This window comes from Pygocentrus nattereri, chromosome 2 (genome assembly GCF_015220715.1).
Source record: "Pygocentrus nattereri isolate fPygNat1 chromosome 2, fPygNat1.pri, whole genome shotgun sequence".
Taxonomy (NCBI): Eukaryota; Metazoa; Chordata; class Actinopteri; order Characiformes; family Serrasalmidae; genus Pygocentrus; species Pygocentrus nattereri.
This window is the reverse complement of record NC_051212.1, coordinates 7944308-7969637: the sequence shown is the minus strand read 5'-3', so window position 1 is coordinate 7969637 and position 25330 is coordinate 7944308. Positions and strand designations below refer to the sequence as shown.

Below are 25330 nucleotides of genomic sequence, written 5' to 3'. Positions count from 1 at the left end.
AATCTAACCTCAATCCAACCTTTAAAATACTTTCATTTGTTGAAGAAAGCAGATGAAAAATAAGACGACAGTGTAGAAAAGAGGTGAGGAAGAGGGTGCAGGCAGGATGGAGTGGGTGGAGACGGGTGTCAGGGCTGATGTGTGACAGAAGGATAGCAGCAAGAGTGAAAGGGAAGGTTTACAAGACAGTAGTGCCTCCTGCTATGATGTCTGGTTTGGAGACTGTGGCTCTGTCTAAAAGACAGGAGGCTGAGCTGGAGGTGGTGGAGATGAAGATGCTGAGATTTTCGTTGGGAGTGACGAGGATGGACAAGATTAGAAATGAGCAGATCAGAGGGACAGTGAAGGTGGAGCAGTTTGGAGATAAAGCCAGAGAGGCCAGGTTGAGATGGTTTGGACATGTGTTGAGGAGGAATAGTGGATATATTGGGCAAAGAATGTTGGAGATGGAGCTGCCGGGTAGAAGGAGAAGAGGTAGACCTCAGAGAAGGTTTATGGATGTAGTGAAGGTGGACATGGAGATGGTTGGTGTGAAAGTAGAGGAGGCAGTGGATAGGGTAAGATGGAGGCAGATGATCCGCTGTGGAGACCCCTAAAGGGCGCAGCCGAAAGAAGAAGAAGAAGATGAAAAATAAGAGAACCCAAGCTACAATAAACAAAGCTCCAAAAGCAGTGCCACATTTGTGTGTGTCAAGAATAGACTTTACTAAAATGTTCTCTCTTGTCCTCCCTCAGTGTCTCATTGTCGGTTTGTCATTCTTGTGTAATGCTGTAGATCTTCCAGAGGCTGATCTACGCTGATAAGCGCGACGTGCAGGGAGACGGCCCTTTCTTGGACGGCATCAACATCACCATTCGGCGGAACTATATATACGAGGACGCCTACGACAAACTGTCTCCAGAAAATGGTACAGACCCCTTGATCATAACCGTGTCATCTAGGGTCTGCGTCCTCCACTGCTGCCCAAAAAGATTTACATTGCATTTTTATGGCATTTTAAGTAAGAATTTTTCACACTGAGAAAATAAATACGGTTAAAGAGGCAGTACATCTGAGCTGCCACTATGCAATCATCATGGAAAGAGCTGGTAGTGCTTTGCTGCTTGAAAGTCTGTTTATTCACAGTGATGAAAAATTGATCAGCGGTTTATTCTGACAGCCTGATGATGCAGGAAATGCTTCTCTTGTCCTTTCTTAATCTGGCATTGTCAGGGTGTAGGAGGCATTAAGGAAAAATAGCCTGGGCCGTTATTAAGGAGCGAGTATAATTATAAGCAGTCTCTGTCTACATGAGCTGCTGCTTTTGTGATTTACAATGTGTACTTAATGATATTGGCCTTTTTGTTCTGACTTTGGCTCATTTTACTGTGATGTATTGTTTTTGTTTACTTCATTCCCTGTTAACAGCCAGCTGCCACTTCTATTCCCATTTCCTTTTTGCTTCAAGAACATGAATCCAGTAATAGCCCCATCTGAATTCAGCATAGGTGCTCTTTGCGCAACTACCCGCAATGAAAAGGTTTAATCAAAGTCTTTGTTGCGTCCAGAAGAATTCCATTAGCCAAAGCTGGTGCCTGGCTCCCTCTCTTACACACTCACTGTAATAAAGTTTTGGCAGGGAATTTTACAAGAAGTTGTGTTACGAATGTAAAATGTCCTCCTCTGGGTTTGTTTCAGAGCCGGATCTGAAGAAGCGGATCCGCGTTCACCTCCTCAACGCTCACGGCCTGGACGAAGCAGGTATTGATGGCGGTGGGATATTTCGGGAGTTTCTGAGTGAGCTGTTGAAGTCAGGCTTCAACCCCAACCAGGGCTTCTTCAGAACCACCAACGAGGGGCTGCTGTACCCCAGTCCTACGGCCGAGATGCTCATCGGAGAGAGCTTTACTCGACACTACTACTTCTTGGGCCGGATACTGGGCAAGGTATGTCTGTGGGGTGCATGAAAGTCCAGCTTCAGGTGCAAAGGACGAATATTGTAGCACAGCGGTGTCCGGTTCTGGTCCTGGACCATGTAGCTGTTTGCTGATTAGTGATTAGTCCCACTGCGTCCTGCATTATTTTAAACCTGAAAACAAGTAAATAATTTGTTTACTCACACAGACGCTAAATCAACTAAAGCGGCGTTTAGTTTTAAATCCACCGTTTAATGTCAAAGCTTCAGTCTAACAACAGTTGCAACAGATGTTACACAGCTTATCTTGCATACTGCCAGCTCTGCTGACCACAGAACACAGTTCGATTCTGACCAGCAGAAGCTTTATTGACGTGAGAAGACACTGTAGCTTTCTTGGTCTCACTTCATTTGGCTAGTTGACTGTAGTCCCCTATACATTATCTACAGATGTTTAACTTGTCAAAAAACCTTTGAATCTTTTGAAATGATTCTAAACATTAGTAGGGTTAGGGTTAGGATTTGGACCAGGGTGAGGGTTGGGTTTAGGTTTTGGGTTGAGGTTAAGGTTAGGTTTAGGATTAGAGCAGGTTTAGAGTTAAAGAAATGTACGGTCAGTTTAGTAGATGTTTAGTTGAATGTAACTTTACAGTACATTGAGTATCTATAAAGCATCTAAATAAAGGGTCACCGGTTTCAATAGGATTGCCTGGTTCTGATTTAGCAGAACGGCAGATGGAAAAAGAAACCCTAACCGATCTCAGGTGTCCCCATCAGAACCAGAACCTCTGAAGTGGAAAGGTGGCCTTTTGATTTCTTTGCTCAGACACACTTCGTTCAGCTCAGGAAGGACACAGCTGACGGGAAAGCAAGGAAATCTGACAGGACCCCAGCCCTGCTGGACCCGAACTGGACATGCGTGTTCGGTAGTACTAGATCATTTGTAGGGGTGGTTTATTATTCTGTCTGCTTGAATCGCACATGGTGCTACAGAATGAATGGCATCAAGTGTAATATATCTTTCTGAGAGCTGGTGGTCAGTGTTGGGGTTAGGACGGGTACAAAAAGGTGGAATCAGTGTTTTTGATCTTAGAAAATTTCAAAAATGTTCAGTATCGCTGGTTTAAAGATGAAAGCGGATTAACGTTGGAAATGAAGTTCTAATAAACGTAATATTCACACGAAAGTTCCAACATAATATCATAATGAAGGTCTAATCAAGTTAACGTTCAGAATTAATTCACAATAGAATTAATATTCAGAATTAATTTACAATGTAATTCTTATCTACACATAAGTTACAGTGGTGGTCAAATCGTGAGACAGATATGTTGACAGATTACATGTTTATGCTGTGTTTTTATTTAATAACTTCATTGTCTCAAAATGCTTAGTTAAATGTATAAAATTAGCAGTTCATTTCTTATTTTAAATTTTATCATGTTAAATATCGCTGCTGTCGGAAGAAAACCTCATATCTCCGTTTTTGACATTTTTCCGTTTTGACATTAATTGAAAAAACATGTTACCCTTCACACCGTGTGTAAATTTAATGATGAACGGACTCAAAGAAACGGCCCAAAATTGCTTGGAAAAATGTCTGGTTCCATTGACTTACATTACAAGTTAAGTCGTTTTTTTCCTTCTCCTGTAAAGTTAACATTTTGGAGATACAAGGTTCTCTTCAGACAACCGCAGGATTGTTATATATGCTATGTTTGTATACAGTTAATAAGTTAATGTTGCACATAAAATAACAATCAGTATATGATGTGATGCCAAACACTTGACCAGGTTGAATCAAGTGTTATAATGTAGTTAAGAAAATTCAACTTTCTACAGTGATTTTGTTCTTCACTGGACACTCCCAGTCCCAGTTAACAGAAAAGCTTAAACGATGTCAACATAGCTGACAGTGGCAGAAAGCTGGAGTTGCCTCATGTTAACTGGGAACATTGTCTTTCATCCATTGTTAAGCATGTTAGGATGTTATTTTGAAATATGCCTTTAAGCACTTCTGGCAGACTGAGTAACAAAGTGGCCATTTGATTTCTGACTCGCCCCCGTCCGAGTACAGGTGAAATGCTGATAAGGCACAGCCTTCTGTTGACCTGCTCTTCTGACTGTTATTATTACAGTATAAAACCGAGAAATGAGCGAATGATTTTGAATAGATGGAAGACTCAACAATACCCAGTATTGATTCTAGTCATGTGTGGAAGAGTCAATATAGTCTTTGGTCTAGACTGGCTTTCAGCAAGTTCTTAGAAATGGTGTCCTCATAATTAGATTTTTGACTCCCTTTAATGATAACTGGACTTACTGTTGTCTGGAAAGTGACGCAACATCTTCATTATTTCCTCTTCATTTGGTTTCTGAATCATTTCTTTGTTCAACTCACTTGTTTAAACTTTGCTGCCTTTTTTTTGCTCCCGTTTTCGTGTTTACATGCCAAATGGCAGATTTTTACCGATTTGATTGAATACATTTCGATTACAGATTAAAGCTGAGGTGTTTATATGCTCGCTGTGCTCAATAATCTGATGGAAAATCTGTTTACATGCGCAAGTAATCCGATCCACTGTGCCATTTGGAGTAGACGTTACCATGACAGCAAACATCATGTCAAGTGTCAAGAGTGAGATGAGCAGCAGTGAGCAGTGATTGTGTTTTTAATGGCTTTAAAATGACGTCAGACTCAGGAAAACGTCCTTCACATGTCCTTATTAAAGAAGGCCGAGAGGAAGACGTCGTGTTCTGAGACACACAAGCTGGACGTCCGTCCCACCGCCGTCTTTTAAAGATCAGAGCATGAACTTCGTCGCCTCTGCAGACCAGTTTCTGCTCCACCGTGCTGAACGTTATAAACCTTTCGCTATGACGCGACATAGTCGGACTGGTCTGTTCCGATTGAGGTGTTACTCGGATTATTAATGGATTATTAGGCTGCATCTAAACGTGGCTACTGTTTTCCGTTTTCTGTTTCCTTTGTCCTGCAGCCCTGGTTCTGTGGGAGCGCTAAAGTGTGCATTGCACCTTGAGTTTGAATTTTTGAACCCTCAGTTGAGCTCCTGTGGAAAATGCCTCTAGACTATCTGCCTAACTTCTGCCCTTCCTTGAGTTTACATTAGGGCAGAGGGCCAAGCCACTGGACCCTGGTCATTTTGTGTGGAACTAGATTTTTAACTGCAATTTAATGGGAAACAGCAAGCGACACAACAACAAGGCAATAAGGAGCACACTGGCGTTTTATCAAGTTTATGCAAATTAACTATAAGTGTCAGTGACTTTCATAAGACAAATCCATACCTGTACCCCCCAACCCCCCCAACCCCACTCCCCAATGTGTTTATATACCAGTGAGTTTCTCCATTTTTCTTTTCTTTTCTTTTCTTTCAAGGTCCCAGTTGAACTTGTACGCTCAGCGCATATATGGTGATCTCGGATCGATGATGGGAGTCAGAGGTCATTTTCAATTAGCGGCCCAAGCCTGAGTGCTTGAATATCTGACCGTACCCAAATGGCTTTATTTATGAGGTCACTGCAGTTGAAAGTCAAACGTATTTGTGGCCTTTTGATCCAAGCGGTTCACCCCGGTCGAGCTTTTCATCAGCGTCAAGTGATTTCCGGAACGTCTTAAAGAACCTCTCCTTGAATTTCATTGTGCTACAAACAAAGGCAACACTTAAAAGTTATAAACCGTGGAAATCCAGTCGCTTTGTCAGGCTACAGAAAACCATTTATATTAGCTGCTCCCCTCAAGCACCTCCTCGTCCCTCCGCCTGGCCTGAATATATAATCACTTTTGTTTTGACTGTGTCCAAATGCCGCAATTTATTACCCGCTAATGTTTTTTAAGTTTCTTTAATGCTTCTGCTCTGGGTTGTTTATGTGGAAACACAGTGGCTGGGATAAGGGGGGGGTGTGTGTGAGGAAGGTGAAATGACCTCACACCACAAGCCCCCCCTCCCCCCCCCACTCCTCAATTACCCCCCTCCATTAGCCGATGGCTCCTCATTCGTGTTTGTGTAGTCGCCCCGGCGTGCTAAATTAGCCAGTATCATAAATAACCCAAACCCTGCCGGCCGGTAATAGAGTTTTGATCTGTTTTACAGTCACAGTATCAAAGCCGCTCCTGACAAGGCGATTCGGGCCACTTATTAGAGAGCCAGAACACACACCACATACACACACATACCACATACACACACATACGTGCACATACACACACCTTTTACGGAGGAGCGGACATGGCCGATGAGAAATGGATGCCCTCCTCCCATCTTATTCCATTCACTTGCCCTGTTCTCCACTAATGGCTCAGGCAATTAAGGTGGGGAGATTAATTTGAATTTGACTTTCAATTAACCCTCTTTCTCTGTCCATAAATACGCTGCGGAGTGGCAGGGGGAGTGGGCTATTGATATTTGTTTAGTGCTGTTATAAAGGCAACTGACATAGATTAGAATTACATCACTGTTGCTGCATGGTACACACACACACACACACACACACACACACGCGTGCAGCCCTCAAACGTTCATTATACTAATTAATGATTAAGGTCTGGTGGTGTTGAAAGGGTAATGTGATACAGTCACTTTTAGACTATGGCAGACTCAAATAAACTGCTCACTGGATTACACTCTGCTATTGACACTCACAGCTGACGTGTTTATTAACTCGCTGTAATAGACGCGAACCCACTTAAGGATAACGTCATAACAGCCATCAGACACTAGAGACCAGAGCACTGTAAATTGTTTGTGCTTTTGTTGGTCAGTTCTGTCCAGCCTTGCTCCTGGTGAACAGCCCTCTTTCAGAAGAATTGCACAACTAATTATACTCTCAAGCTTCAACCCAAGTCCTGCAATGTTTAGGCGCTTTTTTTATATATGGATCTTTCTTCTGAAATGAGTTCAAACGCCAATTCCACAGAAAGAAAAAAAAGATTTCAAAAAACATTCAGTGATCTTAAATATTTACATAACGTGTAGATTGCTGTGATCCAGCTCATTAACTGAGATATATGCATAATTGTCATTAATAGGGAACCTTCAAGATTTACACTTTTAAATGTATTATTTCATCAGTACAATTTTAAGGTTTTTTTGATAGTTTTGAAGCAAAGTTTTAAATTTAGATTTATCGTAATTTTAATTTTTAAATAAATAAAAAAAAATGTTTCTGTTCCACAATTTCACATCCGTACCGAAACACAGTTTTAAGCCAAAGGCTTAATTTTCCAGTTATTTAATTTAAGCGGTCTGCTGTTAGTCAAACATGTAAATATAAGTGCACTTTGTAGTTCTACAGTTACAGACTGTAGTCCATCTGTTTCTCTGATACTCTGTTACCCTGTTCTTCAGTGGTCAGTACCCCCATGGACCCTCACAAAGCAGGTGCTATTTGGGTGGTGGTTCATTCTCAGCACTGCAGTAACACTGATGTGGTGCTGGTGTGTTTGTGTGTGTTGTGCAGAGAAACAGATGGACTACAGTCTGTAACTATAGATCTACAACGTGCAGCTATAGAGTAAGTGGAGCTGATAAGATGGACAGTGAGGGTAGAAACGAGGAGGTGGTCAGGATGTTACGCCTGATCGGTGTATGTCTGATAAACTGTTGCTAGTTGCTCAGTTTTGTGTCTGAGCCCTCTTGACGGTGTCTCTTCTCCTGCATTGCCTGGCTGGGCTGAACAGCCAGTCGGAGAACTTTCTCGCTTCCAGCTGCCAATGCCAGTTCAGCAAGCTTGCATCAAAGTCTGGCCTGGTGCTAACGAGGTCTGTGGGCGACAGATGTGTCAGAGTTCTAACCCTGAGCTCATGCGCACGACTCCCTCTGTCCTGCATTATAACCACAGCTGTGCCTTTTTACACTTTACACGTTTTTCCTTTTACTTCCGTACTTTGCTGAGAAAAGTTTGTCTCTAAACGGGTGATCGCCAGGAAAGAGAAGGTCACACGCTGACTGATGGCCTCCGCCTTCAAAAAGCATTCTATTTTTTTATTGATTCTTAATGTTGTAAATTAACAAATTTATTTGGCAGCAAACAGAAGGCAGCAGCTTAAGTTGTTGGCGTTTAAACTCCCCTGATGGCGCCGCGATTTGCATTAATTACCTTGCCACTGCACTCACTTATATTAAAAGGCGCAGTCGTCATTAATCCTTTTTATCCTGAGTCATTTTGGCACAATTTCTGGCAATAAACAGCTATAAATAATGGAGAGACCCAAAGAACTGTTGCCGCTTTGCTTCCATATTCTTATTGCCGCTTGTTCCCGGCAGCACCGTTATTGATAGGTTTCAAGGGGGTCTCGCGCTGCATATGTTGCCGCTCTGATGCTTGCTAAGTGGATTATTTTGCATAAAAAAGCATCATGTTTTTTTGGGGGGGTGGGGGGGATGTTGCACGATTAACCTGTGTTTAGAAAAATGCCCTGATTTACGAGCCGCCTGTGTGTTTTAGATGCATGCATTATGGAAATTTGGGAAATTTATAATCCATTTAGTTGATGCGGCCGGGAGGGGTTAGTGCAATCCTTTATACGAGGTCTGTATATTTTAATGTCCTGAAATGGGCTTTTTTAGAACTATTCCAGTACATTAGCTTTATGTCCTCGAGTGGTTGGTGGCGTCTCAGGTCAAGGTCGGGATTGACGTTTGTAAAGTTTGAGGCTGGATTTGTGGCTGTTGTATTTCAGCTAGGTTAGCGTGTATTAACACTGTGATATGAGCTACCAGGTCTGTTGTGACTTGGGTTTCTGGAGAAATTCAAATCATTCGATATGTACAGTAAAGTTAGAGGCTGCTCTTAATTTTGATTATTTACCAGCCAAAAAGTTCAATGTCAGGAAAAAACAAAAAAAAGACATTTAACAAAAAAAAAATGGCGCTGAAGCCTCTACAACTACACGTTTTTCAGTAGTGTGTCCAAGCTTTACCTTTGTTAGACTACATACTCACTTTCAGTTTTGAAAATCTGCAGCCACACCTCCAAAGTTCAGTCTTAGAAGTTGGTTGCAGTTTGTGCGATCACTTGGATCCCAAACACAGTCAGTGATGTTGAGGCCTGGACTCTCGGGTGGTCAGTCCATTGTTCTGAGAGCATCTTTGTTATGTTTCTCTTTTTTTTCTTTCCAGTAACGACTTTCCTACTCATCCTTTCAGGCCCGTAGCATTAGTTATGTTTACATGAAGCCTTATATTCTGTTAATAATCCCACTAATAGACCAATCAGAATAGAATACGTCCATGTGAACACCTCAGTCGGATTAGACTAGTCTGATTGAGGCCATTTGGAATATAAATTCTATCCAATTGAACGAAGTGGGTAATTCCGTAAATAATTAGTTAAATAGTAGAATAATATCTGTGTATCCGATTACATTCCCAGTCGGAAAGTTTAAGTACATTCTGCATGTTCATCACGTCACAGTGAGAGTTTATACCGTTCAACATGGTGGAGCAGAAACTGGTCTGCAGAGGAGACAAAGTTCATGCTCTGATCTTTAAAAGACGGCGGTGGGACTTTCGTCCAGATCATGTGTCTCAGAACACGACGTCTTCCTCTCGGCCTTCTTTAATAAGGACATGTGAAGGATGTTTTCTTGAGTCTGACATCATTTTAAAGCCATTTTAAAACACAAGCACTGCTCACTGCTGCTCATCTCACTCTGATGCTCTTTCCCGTGGTAATATCTACACTAAATGGTTCTCTATGCATGCATGTAATTTTGGTTCGGATTACTTGTAGTGAGCATGTAAACAGATTTTCTATCAGATTGTTGAGGAGAGTGTACATTGGGCAAACCTCTTAATCTATAGTCAGAATTTATTCAGTCAGATTGGCAAAAATCTTTGCATGGAAACAGCGGTTGAGTTGTCTTCATACAGTGGAAGGCTGGACAGCATCACTTACACTTGTCCTTCTTTCCAAGCAAATCCAAGCATATCTGCACTTAAAGATGCTTCATTAATAATGCATTATGTGCATTGGTTTCACTTGTGGGGTCTATTAGAATTGGATTTAGAATAGAACCGGCTTTGTTGTGACTGCAACTTTAAGACGTCTGGATGTTTTCAGGTCTGAAGCAGCTTGATTTTCTCCTCTCTCTCAAAAAATGAAGGTTTTAAGTGCTGATTATCTGATGGGGACAGTTTTGGAAACTCCTGTTTTCTTTTTTAACCTTTGAGTTTCTCCTTTTCTAATGTGAGTGGATTATCTTATGTCTAATCCTTCCTGAAAATAATGACTTCTTGTTTTGATAATGGTTATTTTTGTTGCTTGATATGAATTTGCATAGTACCGCACGTTAAAGGAACCGTTTTGCAACAAATCAAGGTAACACAGTTTCCCCTTTATCTCAGACGTACTCCGTCGCCAAAGACCTGTTCATCTGAATGTCGCCTTTCTGCAGCTACAAGACTAAAATAGCTACCAAGCAGTGGAAGGACCATCAGCCCAGGATGATACATTTGCCTCAAACCCTATTGGGCCGTTATGTAATTTCAAATGACCTTGCTTATGTGGTTTTTAACACTGCATATCGTACAGGCTGTCTGGAGCTGTGACATAGTGTACCTTAAAGTGCTGTCACTAATCAGTTTCATTCTCTCTCTCTTTCACCGCAGGCTCTGTATGAGAATATGTTAGTGGAGCTTCCGTTTGCCAGTTTCTTCCTGTCAAAACTGCTGGGTACCAGTGCGGATGTGGACATCCACCACCTGGCATCTCTGGACCCGGAGATGTACCGGAACCTTCTGTTCCTCAAGAGCTACGAGGGCGACGTGGAGGACTTGGGGCTGAACTTCACCATCGTCAACAACGACCTGGGAGAAGCTCAGGTTAGGAAGGAGGCTTGTGTTATGACTATCATCCTCTCTTCCCATCTCTCCCTTGCTATGTCTTGCTTTTTCCCCCCCATTGAATTTTTTTTTGTGCTGTTAATGATTAAACCAGATGCTGGAACTGTGTGCTTCAGTGTTTGAGGTGATAAAGCACGTTTCTCTCTCTCTCTCTGTTTACCAGCACACTCATTCCACGCTGTGAAAGCAGCTTATATAGTCTTGCAGCTAATAATGCCACGGCAACACTAAGGCCCAGTCCCATTCCACCCCTCTCCCCTGCCACTGAGCCCTTAGCCCTCTGTTTTGTGCATTCTCGTGTAGGGGTCGGGCGTGCCAGTTTTAGTTGAGATAGACAGGTAGGGCAAAGTGTTAGGGCTACGTGGCCTTCCTAACGGAGGTTTTTCAGAGGCTCCAAACGGAGCGTTATGAGGGAAAAAAAGAAAACCGGCAAGACGGAGCACAAGAGACCAAAGAACCCACAAATGTGAGAATTTTCTCTGTTAAAAAATTACGACAACCACTGTTTTCTCTTAGTTTAATGTCGTTTCAGTGGATTCTGGGCGTTTTTTTTTCCATAACGGGCATAAAAAATCTAAAAGCTAATAGCATGCTAACATCTCGGTAGCCATCTAAATAGTCCAGCAGCATCCCTCTGTAGCTAGCTAGCTAACTTTCTCGTTCCACCTTAAATAGTCCAGCAGTTCTGACACCTGAAGCGCCAGAATGTCACTGCTGCACCATTTAAGGTGGAACGGGAAAATTAGAACAAGAAGCTGGAGAACATCTGACTTCAGCTTCATGTCACTGAAGAATTAGTGGTGGGTGATTAATGAATAATTGTGCCCCTCTTTGAAGGCTTATGATCCCTAAATGTAACTAAAGCCCAGCAGTGAGGAGCTGAACTTTCCCCTCCTCTGCTGTCCCTGCAGACCGTCAGGGTCGCCCACAGAGCAGCGCTGGCAGCTGTTAATGAAGTAATTTTTTTTTTTTTTTTTTTAAATTTGAGGTTTGTCCCGTTTCGTAGGGCAGATTTCAACCACTACCTCTTGGAACCGAGTTAGGGTGACGGTCGAAAAGAAATGGTAGAGATAAAAAGAAGAAATGAGATCGGGCCTTACTGTCCTTAGTCCATGTTCCCCTAGCATATGTACACATAAAGGTCCCATATACTGTATTTTTCCATTTACAACATTTGCACACTATATAAGCAGTCTGAAATCATTTTTACGTGACTGTGTTTCTTTGTTGATTGTTTTGTGTGCTGCCTTCTTGGCCAAGGCACACTTGTAAAAGAGATTTTTAATCTCAATGAGATCAGCCTGATTACATTAAGACAAATTTAAAAATAAAGAAAACATCTTCACTAAAGACTCCAGTGTAGTCTTAGAACAAAAGCCTTCAGCAGTGTTAACGTAGTTCATCAGTCTCTTATTTCAAGAGAGTTTAGAAAATTTCAAGGAATTAGTTTTTCAATACTTTTTAAGTCTGTTTTATTTCCCTGGACTGATTGTGGTGAGGTTCCCTTTAAGGCATTTCTGCCTGTGTCCCTCTGAGCACCATTATGATCATACTTTAATGTACTTGGCCTCATTTGCTGTTATGTTTCAGCTCACAAAACACCGAAAGTAGATATTTACACAGGTAGATAATCATAAATTTTTTGGCTGAAGCTCTTTGAGAAATAATGCAGAAGCTCTGTCCTCAGATAATCTGTCTTTCTCTGATTCTCTACCTTTATATTTTCCCCCCAGGTGGTTGAACTGAAGCCAGGAGGAAAGGACATCCCGGTTACCACAGCGAACCGGATTGCCTACATCCATTTAGTGGCCGATTACCGTCTAAACAAACAGATCCGGGCGCACTGCCTCGCCTTCAGACAGGGACTGGCCAACGTGGTCAACCTGGAGTGGCTGCGCATGTTTGACCAGCAGGAGATACAGGTAATGCTTAGCCAAGCGTGAAGAGCGCGCTGTCATTGCTTTTACTTATGCAAGACAAAAAAGGGCTGTTTGTGATTGATTTTAAACACAGCTTTCTCTTTAATGTGCAATGCTGTGCAAAAGTTTTAGGCATCTGAGAAATTATTTATAAAGTTTTTGTTCTGAAAAACACAATAAATATCAGGTTCCTTTGCACTTTGTACTGTATGTAACTACAAAAGTTGATTTCATGTCATTTTTATATTTAGTCTTAAAGTATTTCAATACACGTGGCTAAAAATGTACTAATAACTATCAGTGTAGAGATCCCGTGTGACCCCGTCCTGGTCCTGGACCAGCCCTTCCGTGCACATTTTAGTGCTTTTTCTGGCTGCAATGTAACATAACTTAGAGGGGGCAGATGTTGTATTCAAGGAACCCTCTAATATGGCATTTTAGGGTTATTTGAGTGGGTATTAGGAGTGGGAAGACACTGGTGTAGACCATATTGTCACTGACAGAACAAAACCTCATATCCCCAAACTGGTAACTCTACAGGGGTAAGGAAAATGCATTCTCCTGTAATGGAAGTTAAGTTGGTCCATTCATTATGAAATTTTAACACGATACATAGTGTCACTGGAGTTTTCAAATTCTGCAGAAAGGTTTAAAAAAGTACACCTAAGATTTTCCTACTTATATTTATGGATTTAGATGCGTTTTAGTACCTGTAAGAAGTTTAATACACATTTATTTGTTGTTGGTGATATTTCTTAGGTGTTGATCTCTGGTGCCCATATACCTGTCTGTCTGGATGACCTGAAGAAGTTCACCAACTACTCAGGTATACCTCAGACGCCTCCATCTCCGTTTTCATATATTTAAAGAAGTAGGTAACTCGGTGAATCCACCAAGTCTGGACTGCATGCTGTGCTCATTTTTTTTTCCCCCGTTTTCTGCAAGTCAGTGAGTTTAATCAGATGTCCTAACACATGTTCATCTAGCAAGTTCCCCACAGTTGGGATTGAAAACCAGTGTTGTAACAGCAACAGATTTGAATAGTTGTTCACTCAGTTGTTCACAAATTGTGTTGATTTGTTTACATTTTTTGCCATGTTCATCATGCAGGCGGCTATTCGGCCACTCACCCAGTAATAAAGATCTTCTGGGATGTTGTGGAGAACTTCGGTGAGGACGAGAAGCGCAAACTGCTCAAGTTTGTCACCAGCTGTTCACGCCCTCCGTTACTGGGTTTCAAAGTAAGTAGCAGTGAAGAAAGACACACGTACACGAGTAGAGCTGCATGATGGGGCAAAAAAGTTAGATCACAACTTATTACATAGGCGTATCGATCTTCTCTGACGTCAGATAAGTGGGAACAGACAAAGTAGTTCTACTTTTTTAAAAATACTATGAAAACTACACTGCCTGGCCAAAAAAGGTCACCACCTGGATGTCACTAAGCAAATAGGTACGAGCCTCCCATGGGATAATTACTGCATGGCTGATTGTTTCAGCTGGCAACAAGTTATTCTACCCTAACTGATGCAGCGAGTAGCTTCTCGTTTGTTAAACAACCACGTCGAAAGACGTCCAGTGGTCGCGGAAAAGATGTTAATCCTTTTCCAAAGGATCGGATTATTGGCATCAAGCAGAGAAAACATCTAAGGAGATTGCTGAAGCTACTGAAATCGGGTTAAGAGCTGTCCAACGCACTGTTAAAAAGTGGAAGAACAGTGGGGAAACATCATCTTTGTTATTATGAACATAAAATTGCAAAGCCCTTATCTTAGGTAGTGGAAAGTGTTGTGAGGTCACATGATCACAAAGACTAGCACTAGAGTGGTGCGTCACACAAATGACAGTATAAGGGGTTCCCATAGAGAAATCTGAGTGTTATTCATTTATATTATCATTCATTTCTATTGTGGGTATTAGAATAGTAAAAATGGTTCAGATCCTAGTGCTTTGCCTCTGATACGGTCAGACTTATTGAGATGGTGAACAGCTCATCGTAAGGTCAGATTAGACATACAGCATGTAAACAGAAACCACAGAGCTGTTGTTTATGCAGGTGCTCTGCTTTTGTTTTGAGCCTTAAGCGCATTTCGGAGTTCAGGGGAAGTTCACAGAGATGCCGACCTGCCCATGGGTTTCGTGGTTAGCGTTTCATTTCGTTTGTTCCTGTTATCAGCAGTTCCACCGCAGTCGTCTGAAGGGCAGGGGGTCTGCTTAAAGTACGGAATGGTGTTTTTGTGTTGACGTTGTCGCTGATATGAGCTCAGACGTTTAGTTGAGACATTGAAAATGATCATTTCCACATTAAGCTATGATAAAATGATTTAAAAACCCTTATCTGAGTGATTTACAGGTCATGACCGAGTGCATTATGCATTGATTTGTGCCCAGTGGGTGTGACCTCAGCTGCCTGACTGATATAATAAGAGGCTGTGAATGTAGGCCTGGCTAAATAACACTTAGACAGCGAGTTTAGCGCGTTCCTTATCGGTTTAGTCACCGGGTCCGAGTTCATACCCAAATAGTAACCCTTTCATGCGTGGAGAAAACGAAAGTGTTAGCAACCACTTGGCTGAATCGTGAGACCAGTTTCTTCAGTTTAAGACGAGCCGTTATCTTTAATTTCAGGGTTTACTTGAGATCCGACACCCTAGAAATGCGTTCGGGTATCGAGTACTCAGGCAATCGTTTGAGGTGCCAGTTTGTAAGTACTGAATCGGTTTGCTGGTAAAGCCACGAGCAGGAAAAGTCCTTAGTTTTGGGGATCTAGCCAAGTGTGGCTGTCAGTTCATCACCAGAGAACATTATTTTGGCTTTATTTAAGCCAAACACTACAAACCACTAGAGGTTTGTTTTTATCAGTGATTTCAAATGTTTTGAAACAGTAATTTGACCTGTAGTGTGAGGTGTTTAGGTCTCTCCCCATTCAACGAGAGAGGAGTCTGATCTTGTATGATTGGAAATAACTGCCAAGATCCACACAGAACACTCAAATTCAGTAACTTCTTGGTTAAAGTCATATTTAAGAAAAATTTTTAAAATCCTAAATACTTTTTGTGTGGTTAAGACTAAATTTTATATATATATATATATATATATATATATATATAAATGTGTTTTAATTATTAATATGATGTGCTATGAGAGGGCTGATGAAGGGATGTAGTCAGATATACATTTGATTTGCATTATGTAGTTATTGTTCCTGTTACATTTATATGTATTTATGCAAATAGTCACATAATAAACTACATTCAGGCTCAGTGTACTCTGTATTGACAGGTTTGAGTCTGCACATCTAATTTCTACTGTTTTTTCCAATGTCAACAAATAACAAAAAAAAAGTTCTACAAAGCAAGACTCAGGCACTTCTACCATTTTTTTTTTCTAATAAAAATTTCTCCTCTTTTACTTAAAAACACAAACGCGATATTAAATGTTTAGAATCTGCACTTGCCACGTCATTTCTCCACTTTTTCCAGTCAGCTAAAGTAATGAATATAAAATAATGAGCCGATTTAGGAGGTGTTGTACCATATGGGGCCTAAGGGGGTTAAATGGAGTCATGGACTAAATTTTTTGGTTTCTCTTTTGGACGTGTCACCATTATAGCAGCGCCCGTTGTCAGATCGTCTCAGCTCGTCATTCACTCACCAGCTTAACCGGGTTAAATGTGTTTTGTTTGAGTGTTTTTCTCTTCCTTGGTTTCAAAGTTATTGATGTTTCGGGTAGTGGGCGGAACTATTTCTGCTCTTATTCTACGTTAAAACACTTCAGTTGAATGACTTTTAATGGCATTAACAAAAAATGACTGGGTGTTTAAGTGAGGGGCAGAAAGATGCAGTTAAAAACAGGGGAGGATTAAGTTTTAGTGGTGAGAAGGAAGAGAGGCTGTTTTAATGAATTTGACTTTGTGGCGGTCGGAGAGAGACAGAGCGAGGGAGGGCTGCAGGAGAGAGAGCGAGAGAGAGACGGAGGAAGAGACGGTCCAAGGCAGGATGCCCTCTCACCTCTACCTCCTCTCCAGCCAGCTCGGCCTTAATTAGGTGCCGTTAAACACCCGGGAATTCATTAAGGGAGAAATGGCCCTGTCAGAGAAAGCCATTTAAAAAAGATGATGGAAACCCTTTCCTCAAAATGATGGCTCCCGCCCTGACACTTCCTCGATAAGCAACGATACTTTAATACGTTAATTGTTAGAAAAATGGGGCTGTTAAAACAGAACCCCCAGATCGGTTTAATCGGGTTCGCTTCGGGGTTGAGCCCCACCGCAGCCTGCGGGCAGTCGCTAAAAGTCAGAGAGAATTTGTGGCTGGTTGTGTGAGATTCCATGACAGCGCTGACCTTATGGGTATTAGTTGTCAAATGTGGTGATGATTTCAGTGATGAAGAGCGCTCAGCCCTGCTCTTGTATCAACATGCCGTATCCCCACCAGGCACATACGCCGTCAGCGATTTGGCTTTGCGTTGATCGAGTCGAGCTGCAGAGATTGCTTACGACAGCCGAATGAAGTTTACTCTGGCTGGTCTCATTGATGGCCACCTTCCTTTAGGAGTTTTAAAATTTTGCACTGATCCATTCTGTGTCCACACTCCAAGAAAAAAAGGTATAATACTGCATCTCTCTTGTCACTGGGGTGGGACCCTCAAGGGTACGTCTTTTCGAAGGTGTACTGACTCCACACACCCCGTCTCGCCTCCAGGCTTTTATTTCACTGTTCTGTTTTGAAACATTCAGTCATGAAGGTTCCCAAGTAATGCACCCTTAAACTGGCATAGATCCTTTACATTATGTGAAGGTTCTTTACACTCACACTTTTTAAACATGCTTGTTCTGGGGGAACCGAACGTGGTTCTAATAACTCCTTTTGTTTTTAAGAGTGTAGACTGGATTTCAACCATTGCTATTGGAGTTTGCATTTCTGCTCTGTTCCTTAATTGGAGGTAACTCCAGAGGTCTTCCTCTGCTGTTTTGGTTTCTCCTCAGGAGCTGTACCCAGCCTTCTGCATCCACAACGGGGGAAGCGATCTGGAGCGCCTCCCCACCGCTAGCACTTGCATGAATCTCCTCAAGCTGCCGGAGTTTTGCGACGAAGAGCTGATGAGGAGCAAACTCCTCTACGCCATCGAGTCCTCCTCGGGCTTCGAGCTCAGCTGAGACGTGATTGTCTTGCGCTGCTGGAGAGGTGAAGCGTTGTTGCCAGGGCAGTGGGGGAAGGGGCAGGCTTTGGTCTGCATTGATTCTCCAGGAATAGAAATGTGTAAAACAAAAGAGAGACATTAAGAGCAAATATGCCTCGAGTGGAACCTCTGACGTTTTGAAGTAGGAGGATGCTCGGACACTCGTACCGGAAGCGTTTGGGTGGGGACAGTGTGACATCAACTGTTTCGAAATTTTAACCGGACTGAATTTGGATCAGCATCAGTGGATTAAAAGCTGCATCAGTGGAAGCGATTCTACTGCGTAAAACCCTCAGTGAGAAACACCAGACATCACAGACACAGCAGTGCAATCTAATAACATGCGATGCATAATTCACCAAAGATTTTTGGCTATTTTCAAGTTTTGCAGTGCTAATTTGGATGTTTGAGCAGAGACGAACAAGCTAAAAAGTTATGCGCTCTCGGTCACGACTGTGCGGAAGATGTAGCTTTGCTAAGGAAGACACTGAGGTTAGCTGTACTAACACAAGGACTTGCTAGAACATTAGAACCTCTCTAATACAACGTCATACTAAAACGTGAGCCTTTAACGCAAGCAGATATTCAAGTTTTGGCTTTGCTAGACGATCTGACCGCTAAACACTTCAGCTGTGCTTATATGAGCCTTTTATACAGGTCTGTTACCACTTAGGCTATGCCGACGTTTTAGCTATGCTGGTTTTCGTGATTTATACAGTAGCTAAAAGAGTCATTTTTCAGAATTGAGTTCAAATGCTACGCGAGAAAATATTCGGAATTGCGCAATATTTTCCACCTTCATGGTTTTGGAAGGCGACCGGTGTTCAGATGGGTACGTTTTCATGTATTAGAGGGTAGCCGCTTTTTATTTGGGGAATTCAGCCAGCAGTGAAAGACAAACGGTGCCGTGCAAAACTGTCAAACTTCATTTATGTAGTTTCCAGTCAATGCGGCCAAGTTTTCAGCGCCACGCAATTAAGCAGGAAACATTTAACAGAAGCCTCAATAACTAATGTAATATCAAGTCTTTCGGTGTTTACTGTGTCCATTCTTTATTACAGCTTACAGCTAAGAGGCTTTCGTTTTTTCAGAGGAATCTTCACACACTTCTGAAGTTCAGTCTTAGAGGTTGGTTGCACTTTCTGCTTCTCACAATCCATTATTCTAAAACACTTGCTGGTTTTGAGGTCTAGACCTCGACCTGGCCAGCCCGATCTTCTGAGAACACCAGCAGCTTCTTTGTTTGACGTGTCCGTCTCCTTTTCTCAGTGAGGTTCTTCTTGATCAGCGACACTTTCAGACCCACAGCGCTGAGTGGTCTTCTCACAGTGGAAGGGTGTACAGAAACCCCTCCTTATGTTTTCAGATCTGAAGCAGCTTGATTTTCTGTGCTGTTTATCTGATGGGGGCAGTTTGGGGGTCGACCAGGTCTTCCAGGTGGTTGTTAGGAGCCCCGTTATCTCTGTAGCTTTTAACTTCTTCACAGAAATATCCAGAAAATTTGCCTTTTTGACTGCAAACTAAGTAAATGAAGGGTGATCTCTGACTTTTGCACAGCATTGAATATTTTTTAGAGGAAACACGAAGACTTAAAAAAGGTTACAGGGAGTAATAAGTGTGGTTAAAAAATGATACCCAAGAAAATTCTTTGGATTCCTCCGATCGAAGTAGACCGACGCATTTGGAGAGCGCTGTTAAATGTTAGTACACAGTTTCATGAGTGTGTGGTTTTCTCTACATGAACATCAGACCGTCATGTAAAACGGGACGACTGCATACGGACGGACTCTGAAAGAGGCGTTTGAGCTCAGCCTGTTCGTGTTCGTTTTGTGTACTCAACAAATGAAACGCGTCACTGGTTGAGCCTTAGCACTGAAACTGAAACAATGTGCAATAACGTACGCAATCATGAGCTCGAAGGCCGTCTGAAAACGTCAAACTTAATCTCTATATTCTGTTTTTTTTTTGCCCGTTTTTCTTTAAAATATATAGCTGTTTGTGTATAAACGATAAAGCAATGTGAACTCTTGTTCCCAGGCTCCAGCATGTGCCTATTCATGCTATTCATTGCAATAGCACTTCATTTTTTCTATGTTTTCTGTCCACTCTTGAATGCTAAGCAATTCGTGCGGCTGCTGCTCCCGTTGCATCGCCCCTTGCTGGAGACCTGACCGCAATGGACATGTGAATATGTACATGTGGACAGCTTTGAATATGTGGTGTTCTTTCCCGCTGTGTTTTGTACAGGTTTCTTCATCCTTCCTCAAATCAGATAGCCTACCAACTTTAAAACTTCAGTCAGCAGTTTCCAAGGATACTCATTAAAGGTGCAGTCAGCAGTGTGAGCCTAAATCTCCCAGCATTTTCATTAAAGGTGGGATCAGAAGTGCCATCCTGCACCACCCAGATTTCATATTAAAGGTGCAATTAGACATAAGATCCTACGTCTCCTTGCGTTCACCATTAAGGGTACCTTCAAGATTATGATCCTACTTGTCCGGCGTCTGCATTGAAGGTGGTATCATCAGTTTGAGTCGAACATGCTCATTAAAGATGCAGTCAACAGCATGAATCTACATCGCCCCATATCTTCATTAAAGGTTGAATCAGTAGTTTGATCCTACATCTCAAAGAATCCTAATCAAAGGTGCAATCAGTTGTTTGATCCTGCATATCATAGAATCGTCATTAAAGGTGGAATCAGTAGTTTGATAATGCGTATCATAGAATCCTCATTAAAGGTGGAATCAGTAGTTTGATCCCGCATCTCATAGAATCCTCATTAAAGGTGGAATCAGTAGTTTGAGCCAACATCCCCCAACATGTTCATTAAAGAAGCAGTCAGCAATGTAAGTCTGCATGTCCCCCGTATCTTCATCAAAGGTGGAATCAGTAGTTTGAGCTTGCATCTCTCAGAATCCTCATTAAAGGTGGAGTCAACAGTATGATTCCTCATCGTTGCATCCTCATTAAAGGCGCAGTCAGCAGCCCTCCTTAAAATCCTGATCAAAAAAGCCACAACGCAGCCTGAACCTGAACCACATGCCCGACTGTTTACAACCCCAGTGTTGAGCGTATTGTTTGAGAATCGTGCTGAAACTCGAAACATCCCACATGTCCTGGATGATCGCCTAACACAACTTTCTTGTCCTGAACCCACAGACAAAAAAAAAAATCTATGTATGAAATTGTATGAAAAATAATTAAATATGTTTTTTTTGGATTTTATTTGCAATAGAAATCTGTGTTTATTTAATCGAGTTTGTGTGCTGAGAAAGTGTGCATGCCTGTTTGAAAGCTTCATTTCTACGTTTTATGGCCTTTGACATATAATTAAAGAAATATCCAGTGATGAAGCATAGAGGGAGGCCGATCTGGCCCGGAGAGGCGCTTTTTGCTGCGCACAAATTAAGGCTGTGCGCGTTTGTCATAAATCTATTAGCCGGAGAAAGGGAGTGCGGGATGAGAGGGGTTTTTTTAATTCATCCTTGGCCCAACCCCATACCCCCCCCCCCCCCCCCACCCCGTTCATTACCCCCCTCTTTCTCTCTTGCTCTCTCGCTCGCTCTCTCTCGTGCCTATAGCAGCGGTCAGCTCCCTCCCTGAGCTCAGAAAGGGCTAATTGGGTCTTAAAAACCCGACTTGTCCCGTAGATATGAGGGATTGATCTCAATTATGGGGAGATTTATTTGGGCCTATTACCTTATAATGGATTGCAGCTCGCAAACTTAATGCTACTGGCCGTGAATCATGCCATGAGCCGAGCTGCACTGGGGTATTTCCAAAGGCTTTAAGAATCGTCCTTAAAGCTCCTAAGGTCAACTTATTTTATGCTGGAATACGAGAATCGAAGCGTTTAATCCCAGGGAATTCATTAAGGGGGACGGATGGGCTAAAACTGCTGTTTCACTGCGGCGCCTGATTTTCCCCTCTAAAGAGAGCCGTATTCATGCGCTAATGTTCTTCTTTTCTCCTTTAAGACAAATCTTGAGATCAGTGTATTTAGACGTGGTTACAGGTTAGTCTGTTCTGAGGAACCTGACTGTTCATTCAAATATAAAGAAGTAAACAAATAAATAGTTGCAGCCCAGAGCCTGTAGAACAGTCACACCAACTTTCAAAACTTTGGAGTTTACGGGTCATATTAAGAATTATATGTGGAATAATAACTTCACGCTTCCTGTTATCTTCACTTTTTACAGACATCTTTTATCCTTGTGGTCAGTTTGTTGATGTTAAACACTGAATGGGCTCAAACTCAAAAGTGATAAATAATGCACTGCTATTACCTGCAGTAATGTCGGGGTATCTGCCGCGAGACCTGTTTTAAAAGGCTGTACCATCCATTCTGGCCTTTTCGGTTATTTTAGGATCTTCGACAGATCTGTCCATCATTTTAGACACATTTGAGGTTATTTACGGCTTAGATGAGATCTCTGAATTTGGAAAGGACGTATGAGTCATGTTATACCATGCATCTGCAACCAGGCTAGTTTTGCATAGTCTAAATCGCTCATTCCAAACTTTAAACGTTACGTGGTCTGTGGGTCCAGTCATGGAGAGCTAATAAGTGAGTGGCATGTTCCTCTGTCGTAGTTCCTCCTTGCTCAGGATGCGTGGTCATGGTCCTGATCCCTCTGGGCCTGCAGGAGGTGCTGCAATCTGCCACTGTAGCCTTCGTTCCACCCCAGATGGTGTGAAGCTGTTGCTAAATTTCCTTTGGGCTCAATAAAGTATCTGTCTGTCTGTCTATCTATCTATATCTGGCTCTCTTGTCTTTTTATCTGTCTATCTGCCTATCTTTCTATCCGTCTGTCTGTTTGTCTGTCTGTCTGTCCGTCTGTCTGTGTTTGTCTGTCTTTTTATCTGTCTGTTTATACTATATTGCCAAAAGTATTAGCTCATCTGCCTTCACACGCATATGAAATTGAGAGACATCCCATTCTTAATCCATAGGGTTTAATATGATGTCGGCCCACCCTTTGCAGCTATAACAGCTTCAGCTCTTCTGGGAAGGCTTTCCACAAGATTTAGGAGTGTGTTAATGGGAATTTCTAACCGCTCTTCCAGAAGCGCATTTGTGAGGTCAGACACTGATGTTGGACGAGAAGGCCTGGCTCACAGTCTCCGCTCTAATTCATCCCAAAGGTGTTCTATGGGGTTGAGGTCAGGACTCTGTGCAGGCCAGTCAAGTTCTTCCACACAAAACTGGCTCATCCACGTCTTTATGGACCTGCTTTGTGCACTGGTGCGCAGTCATGTTGGAACAGGAAGGGGCCGTCCCCAAACTGTTCCCACAAAGTTGGGAGCATGAAATTGTCCAAAATCTCCTGGTCTTGAAGCTTTAAGAGTTCCTTTCAGTGGAACTAAGGGTCCGAGCCCAACTCCTGAAAAACAACCCCACACCATGATCCCCCCTCCACCAAACTTTACACTTGGCACAATACAGTCAGACAAGTACCGTTCTCCTGGCAGCTACCAAACCCAGACTCGTCCATCGGATTGCCAGACGGCGAAGCATGATTGGTCACTCCAGAGAACACTTCCCCACTGCTCTAGAGTCCAGTGGCGCTTTACACCACTGCATTCGACGCTTTGCATTGCGCTTGGTGATGTAAGGCTTGGATGCAGCTGCTCGGCCATGGAAACCCGTTCCATGAAGCTCTCTATGCTGTTCTTGAGCTGATCTGAAGGCCACATGAAGTTTGGAGGTCTGCAATTGACTCTACAAGAAGTTGGAATATTTAATAGTGTGGAAATTTCACGACTGGACTTGCTGCTCAGGTGGTGTCCGATCACGGTACCACGCTGGAATTCACTGAGCTCCTGAGAGCGACCCATTCTTTCACTAATGTCTGTAGAAGCAGTCTGCAGGCCTAGGGGCTCGGCTTCATACACCTGTGGCCATGGAAGTGACTGGAACACCTGGATTCAGTTATTTGGATGGGTGACTGAATAGTTTTGGAAATATAGTGTATCTGTCTGTCTGTCCATCAACAGTGACCGTATAGAGCTTAAATGAGAGAAATTAGAGAATGCAGGTAAAACAGCCGCAATTAATGATTGTTACACTGTTGGATTATGTTTTAAGTGGGGGAAATTAGCTCATTAACATGAAGTTTGTGAGCTGCCTGTGGATGAGTTAAACCAATCAGAAGCAACCAAACACCCAAGTGCTGTGACATCACAACCACGACTAAATGGTGATGTTGAAGCCTCAAGTCAAAAAACGTTGACATTCTGTTTCTCTTGGCCAAAATATCAGGCCTGGGCCTTAAATTACAGAAAATAACCGCATTTGAAATCTCAAAAAAAATCTCTCAGAAAAATAGATATGTTAAATAAATCGTCTGGTCTCATTCTAGTGTTAATAATAAGAATAATTGATTATTCATAGAATAATCACTTAGATGTCAGCATTACATCAACTAACTTCTGCTTTCACTTAACATATTGAGATATTGTTCATCACCGGTTGCTCAAGTAGTTTAGCTTAACAATATGACTGTAAGAGGAACAAATCAAACCAAAACAACCAAAGAACATGACAAGGTAACAGGCACAAATTAATACTACCAGCTTGAAGGCATCTTTACCCTCTGCAGACTGTGGGCTCCACCAGGTGGTCATGGTCGGCATAACAAACAGCCTAAGCCTTGAGGAAACGGAGCTTTTACACTTCCATAACCACAAAGTCAAAGGTGATGGAGCAAAACAGAAAAGATACAGAAACTGAAAAAAATTCTATTAGACAACATTGAAAATTACAAATTATTCACTGAATAGATTATCTGACAAAATATTTACACAAAACTCACATACTTTAAAAAGCTGACATCCAAAGTGTCTCTTTTTCATTGCAAGAAAGCCGTCCATGTATTTTGGATCACTGTATATATAACACTATGACCACCTCCTCGTTTCTACGCTGATTGTCCACTTTATCAGCTCCACTTACTGTATAGCTGCACTTTGTAGTTCTACAGTTACAGACTGTAGTCCATCTGTTTCTCTGATACTCTGTTACCCTGTTCTTCAGTGGTCAGGACCCCCATGGACCCTCACAGAGCAGGTACTGCTTAGGTGGTGGATCATTCTCAGCACCGCAGTAACACTGACGTGGTGGTGGTGTGTTAGTGTGTGTTGTGCTGGTCTGAGTGGATCAGACACAGCAGTGCTGGAGTTTTTAAACAACTCAGTGTCACTGCTGGACTGAGAACAGTCCACCAACCAAAAATATCCAGCTAGCAGCGTCCTGTGACCACTGATGAAGGACTAGAGGATGACCAACACAAACTGTGCAGCAGCAGATGAGCTGTCGTCTCTGACTTTACATCTACAAGGTGGAACGACGAGGTAGGAGTGTCTAATAGAGTGGACAGTGAGTGAACACAGTGTTTAAAAACTCGCATTCCAGCGTGGTACTGTGATCGGTCCAGTCGTGAAATTTCCTCACTACTAAATATTC

General features: G+C 42.3%; 1 protein-coding gene across 2 annotated transcripts in view; it reads left to right on the top strand.

The window, feature by feature from the left end:
• ube3c (ubiquitin protein ligase E3C) overlaps window positions 1-21090 on the top strand; it is a 62749-nt gene extending 41659 nt beyond the window's left edge. For both annotated transcript variants that reach the window (XM_037533773.1, XM_017721763.2), the window contains exons 18-24: window positions 776-908; window positions 1679-1926; window positions 10529-10741; window positions 12496-12684; window positions 13441-13507; window positions 13792-13922; window positions 17669-21090. In XM_037533773.1, the coding sequence (XP_037389670.1) occupies window positions 776-908; window positions 1679-1926; window positions 10529-10741; window positions 12496-12684; window positions 13441-13507; window positions 13792-13922; window positions 17669-17839 (1152 nt within the window). In that variant the 3' untranslated portion in view covers window positions 17840-21090. The remainder of the gene's footprint in view (window positions 1-775; window positions 909-1678; window positions 1927-10528; window positions 10742-12495; window positions 12685-13440; window positions 13508-13791; window positions 13923-17668) is intronic.
• Window positions 21091-25330: the final 4240 nt, after the last annotated feature.